Source organism: Gavialis gangeticus, unplaced genomic scaffold, assembly GCF_001723915.1.
Source record: "Gavialis gangeticus isolate Ggan-Ray unplaced genomic scaffold, GavGan_comp1, whole genome shotgun sequence".
NCBI classification, from domain to species: Eukaryota; Metazoa; Chordata; order Crocodylia; family Gavialidae; genus Gavialis; species Gavialis gangeticus.
In genome coordinates, this window is record NW_017729004.1 from 36,899,253 (window position 1) to 36,905,166 (window position 5,914).

The following is a 5,914-nucleotide window of genomic DNA, read 5'->3' on the forward strand; positions in this document are numbered from 1 at the left end:
TGACATCATAATTATTTGCATTAAGCAGGAGGACGAGCTCATCGTGGTTGGGTGGCAAGCACAAAATGCCTAGCATGTTGCACTGCAACTCAATTAATAGATGGGAGGTGGCCAACTGGGGCCTGATACCTAGGGGCAGTAGAGTTCTGCAGTCAAGGCCAGAGTTCAAAAGGCAGGGGCAGATCCTGGGGGGTACACTGGCACATATGAACCCTCCCTTTGATTCATGGTCCACCCAAAGTTTAAAAGCAACTCCCTGGCAGTGGTAGCAGGATTTCTAGTTGGGCAGTCCTGAGAGAGTCAATTGACTTTATGGCTTATTATATTCTACCTAATCCCTTCTAAACTCTTAATTCCACAGGTGTTAATAACTCTCTCTCTTTTTTTAAGGGTCCTGATATTCTACCAATTAAGCTATCCTTTGTTCCACATTTATGAAGCTCCTATTTTATAGGCCTGCAGATTGTTTTTAACACATTCCAATTAAGTTATATTTGTTTTTGCTTCAAAACAACCCTAGACCCCAAGCATACTAGTAAAGTCACTGCTTTATTTCTAACTGAAGAAAACCATGTTGTTTCATATGTGATGATGCACCTCACCATCTGCATCCCTCTTTTCAAAATTCTAGATCTGCCCATGTCAAGAGGGGGCAGGGTTGGGGCTGAAGCAGTGCATTATGGTATGCCTAGAGGACTGATTGGTCTGTGAACCCCATGAGAATATCACAGGATAACCATGTAGACATCTGCCACGATAACAGAGGACAAGCTGTTAGTAGGTCTTGTTGCACAAACATTTTGGGGGATTTGTCCCATGACAAGCAGCAAGGACATCTATATGCTTGCGCTATGTCCTGCATTAAAAAATGTTCTGCCATGACAAGGGTGACTTCAGTTCTCAGCTAGAGGAATGAGATGTTTTCAGGTCTGAAGGACCAAATGGGATGTGCCCTAGAGTACTCAAGGAATTGGCTGAGGGAATTTCAGAGCCATTAGCTGTTATCTTTGAGAACTTGTAGAGGTTAGGTGAGGTCCCAGGTGACTGGAAAATGGCAAATACAGTGCCCATCTTTAAGAAAGGAAATTACAACCAGTCAATCTGATCTTGATACCTGTTGTGGCACCCTGGTTGAGAATCACTGCCACAGTGATTCATGTGCATGTTCTTGAATACTGGCATCCATGGGAACTATAGTTCTGAATTTCCTAATAATTGTGTATTTCAGTTGTCAGCTTTAACATATTTATATATTTATTTGCTAAATTTATTTGATAAGGGACATCAACTAAACATTTCCTTTAGCATAACATTCACTACAAGCCAGCATAGTTTATTAGTATTTAAAAAAGAGAGTCAAATCAGGAGAAATACATTTTATTTTTGTTTCTTCCACCATCTGGCTTGTAATGTTGTGCAAAACTTCTGTATTTCAGAGTTTCAAACTAACTTCTTAAAGTATCTTTGAGCAACTTGGTTGTGAACTGCAACAGAAGTATAAAGGGGTTTTTTTCTAGCTCTCGGTTCACTGGAGAAGTCTTCTCCTAGAGCTTTCTCAGGCCAGACTTTTCCAGTCCTCTCTGTAGAAGTCCTAACACTAGCTTTTTTTGAGAATCCTTTTTTCCCTGTGCCAATAATCTGCTTCAGATACCTGACTGTGAAACTTGGGAGTTACTTGCATGATTTCTTATGTCATCCTTACCATTTTCTGTGATTTTTGATTGGAAATGGGTCAACCCTACTTCAACACCTGCAGAAATACATAGGCACCTAGGATCATTAAGTGCTTCCATTTGGATCCAAAAAATTCCTTGGGGATCTAAACTGAGATTTGTGCTATATTCAGAAGTGATCCAGATCAAGCAGTTAGAAACCTAATTTCCAACAAAGTTTCATTGCAAGCTATGTTAGACCCTGGAAGAGCCTAAACTGTGCCTAAGTCTCCTATATATTATGTGTGCATGAGATGTGTCATGGCTAACATCTCATTAATACCAACAACATTGGTACTGTTGGCATCTGTAATCACTCGCAAATGCAACAGTGATGGTAGTGTCTGTCATTCAAACAATTGTGGCTAGATCACTTGCCAAGAAATTGAACCCTAAACACTAGCAGTTCTGTAGGAATGGATATGGAGTGTATACTGGATTATAAACTGAACACAAACCAACAACACCATATTCTGGTGAAAAAAGCAAACACCATGCTGAAGTGTATAAACATTGTCATATGTTAAATGTGATAACATCCTTGCACTCTATTCAGTACTGGTGAGGCCTCAACTGGAATACTGTGTACAGTTTTGGAAACCATACTTCATGAAAGATGTTTACCAACTAGAGCAAGTCCAGAAGAGAGCAACAAACATGACCTATCAGGAAAGAGTGGTGAGCTGACTTAGTCTAGCCCAGTGAACAAAAGAATTAGGGGAGATCTTACAACAGTCTTTTAATATGTAAAAGGTTACTGCAAAGAAAGGCATAGATTCTTTTTCATGTCCCCGAGAATAAGACTAAAAGAATGTGCTTCAATTGCAAAGGAGTTTTAAGTTAGCCTTTGGAAATTATTTTCTGTCTGTAAGGATATCTGTAAGCACTAGAATAGATTACTTAAGAGAAATTATGGAATCTCCATGGCTGAAGGTTTTTAAGAACAGGCAAAACAGCTACCCATCTGGATCAATGTAGTCGATCCTTTCTTGTGGTGATCTCTCAAGGTCCTTTCCAGCCGTATTTTCTGTGATTTATATGAAATATATGATTTCATCAACAATTTCTTCTCTTAACTGAAACAACTTGCAGGATTCTGATTTTGGCTAGCTGCTTGTGTCAGAAGGGGTAATGCTGCTGTCAGGGGTGGAATCCAGTTTCCAAGAACAGAAATCATGAGCTGGTATTTCTGTGAAGCTAAGATGGAACAAATGATGGCACTGCTTGCAAAAATTAAGGATGGTCAAAAGGAATTGAAGCAAGATGTAAAACAGGAGCTGGAGGGTTTGCAAAAGGAATTTTAACAAGATCTAAAGGAACAGTTGAAGACTTCATAACAAGATTAAAACAAGAACTAAAACAGGAGCTGGAGTCTTCACAAAAGGAATTAAAACAGCATCTGGAGATTTCTGAGCAAGGGCTAAGAAATAGCTTGCAGGCAGTGGTGAAATCTCTGTTGAAGAAACAAATACAAAATGTCTGGAGCAATTGTGAAGGTCAGCTACAAGAGTTTCAGTCTGCAATGACTGGAGATTGCCAACAATCTGAATGCCATAGAAAGTTTCTCCTTGAAATAGTGGAGAGCAAATGAGTTTGGAACTTTCTAACAGAGATAAACTCTAACAAGGACTTTGAGGGTAATTCAAAAAGTCATAGACCACAGTGTCTCATGCTTATAAAGGAAAAGGGGGGTTCTAATTAATTTATTACGAAATTGAACAATTATAACAGATACATTCAGTTTGTGGAATGAAAGGAATTGACAATAATATAAGAACTGAGTGAAACAGCTAAATTAAATTCTAGCGCTGTGGAAAAATTGGCATGGGAAGAAGAGCAAAAGGATCTAGACCATTTTGATTGCATAGAAACTTTATAATTGACAAGTGGAAGCTTACAACTTTGTCAGAGAGAACTTGAAGATAGCTCAAAGGTATATGATATAAAGTCATGATTTAAAAGTATCGTGTAGTTCCTTAATTATAGGCAGAAGATGGGCTGCAGACTGGAGTGCTAAACTAGGTAGGTCTTGGGAAGGGTCCTTGCATGGTACTGATGCAATGCAAGAAACAGAGGATATAGATGGGTCTCAGTTGTAAACACAGAATTATCTGTAAGGATGAACTAAAGCTGTATTGGGTGACAGGATTTAAGCATGGCTGCCTTCCACGCCAAAACTGGAAAAGTAGCTTGGCAGCTGGATCTAGAAAAATTGCCATAGGGTTGAATAGACATTATTACAGAGCAGGCATGTATGCTTTCTCTTGTGTTCAGGAAGACAGGATTTTATATACAGTATACTTTATAAATAAAAAGAGCACATCAAAGAAACCTTAGACTCTGGCACAATTTTTTCTCTTAACTGGAACAAACTACAGGACTGGGGGTTACAGTGAACAATCAGCTGGATTTTTATCAACAGTGTGCCTTTGCTGCCAAGAAAGCTAACAGCATACTGGGCTGCATTAGTGGGAGCATTGCCAGCAGATAGAGGGAAGTAATTTTTCTCCTCTATTCTGCTCTGGTGAGACTGCATCTAGAGTACTGTGTCCAGTTTTGGGCTCTCCACTAGAGAAAAGATGTGTACAAGTTGGAAAGAGTCCAGCAGAAGGCAACAAAAATGGGTAGGGGCCTGGGGCACATGATTTATGAGAAGACGCTGAGGGAACTGGGTTTATATAATCTGCAGAAGAGAGGACTGAGGGGGATCTGATAGTAGCCTTCAACTATCTAAAAGGCAGTTCCAAAGAGGAAGGTCCTAGCTTATTCTCTTAAAATTTGCCATTAATAAGTGCCCTTCCTTAACAAAGGTATTATTTTATTCTTCTAGTGGAAGAACTGTTCAGTCTGAAGACAAAGACAAGGATGGTCAACCACTGCTTCTCCTCACTGCATCAACCATTAGAGTCCGTAGTTTTGGCGAGCTGTCTCGTTTGCTATCTGTAGCTACAGAAAAAAAATTAAAGGAAGCTCAAGCATGCCTTGAAGGTTTTACAATTTTATTATATTCTTTTTTAAATGTAAATTTCCAAAAATGAAAGGCAGGGAAGAACAGATATATTAATTTTAATTATATGAGAAGATTTGTGGTTCTGGGGAATTAGTTAGTTCTGATTCATTGCATCAGTAAGTTTCTATTTTGAAAACATTTGCAGAGAATTCAGCAATACAGAGATCTAATTTTTGCATCTTGATCTATTGATACAGAGAGCAGCAGAGAGCATGATCAAGTCTGCACAGAGTGCCTCTTCAGAGGCCATTTAATTTTTTTCTTCCTTCTCATGTTAACTTAAGTTTAATTAATTTATTAAAGTCAGTCTGTTAATTTTATGAGACATTTTCCAGATCTTTTCAACAAAAGCTTTTAGAATTTCTGTAGCAGTACCACTGTTGTATTATATTTAGTTCCTTGTTTTCAAACTGTGACTAAACAGCATCATCATGAATGAAATTAGACACCTATGGGGATGTCAATTTTGAATACTGTTTAGTGGTAATATTGGAAGAAATTAAAGAATTGCAGAAGCATTCACAGATAGATGGGGCCTGATTTGCAGAAAGGACAATAGGAGTTCATAAAAGCAGCTGATATATTATTGTATCACTAGTCACCAAAAAGGACAGCTGGGACTCTTGAGGAAGTGATAACTGGGCCTTTTATGAGGCCACTGGGAAAGTTGCCAGCTTTCTTTTAAAATATTGTATAAACCATAGTTCCAATGATAACAGTACCATCACAATCACTTTCCAATGAATTAAGCCTACTGATTTCATATTTTAATGATCATCCAGATATATGATCCCTAAAGGTAAATATTCATCAAAGAAAGACTTTTTTATTTACCTCTTGGTTCAGTAACTCTTCCTATTTTAAATCTTTGTGTTTGTTGAAGAAGGCAATTCCTGTTTGTTATTTAAGGGGTTGTTTACCTGAATTTTGTTTTCATATTTTTAAAAACTCCTGTATAAGTACATTTCACATCAGACAAGGGATATGAAATCATTTAATCCAGCAGGATGAAACAGTAACATATGAAAATACCTACAGTACAGAGGTATAGATTGTATCTGTGTTGGTCTAAAGACATAGGCAGACAAAATTCTTTGGGTGAATCTGATATCTTTTATTAGACCAACTTAAATAGTTGGAAAAAATTTTCTTAGCAAGCTTTTGGGGTAAAAACCCTTCATTAGGCTGAGGA

The 5,914-nt window shown here is 38.0% G+C and overlaps 1 protein-coding gene across 2 annotated transcripts in view; it reads left to right on the forward strand.

The window, feature by feature from the left end:
* Window positions 1-5,914, forward strand: part of ARMC4 (armadillo repeat containing 4) — a 247,586-nt gene that overhangs the window by 9,096 nt on the left and 232,576 nt on the right. The window contains exon 2 of one of the 2 annotated variants that reach the window (XM_019508240.1): window positions 4,543-4,700. The exons of the other annotated variant lie outside the window; for it this stretch is intronic. Within the exon in view, the coding sequence (XP_019363785.1) occupies window positions 4,543-4,700 (158 nt within the window). The remainder of the gene's footprint in view (window positions 1-4,542; window positions 4,701-5,914) is intronic. 2 annotated transcript variants of the gene reach the window in all.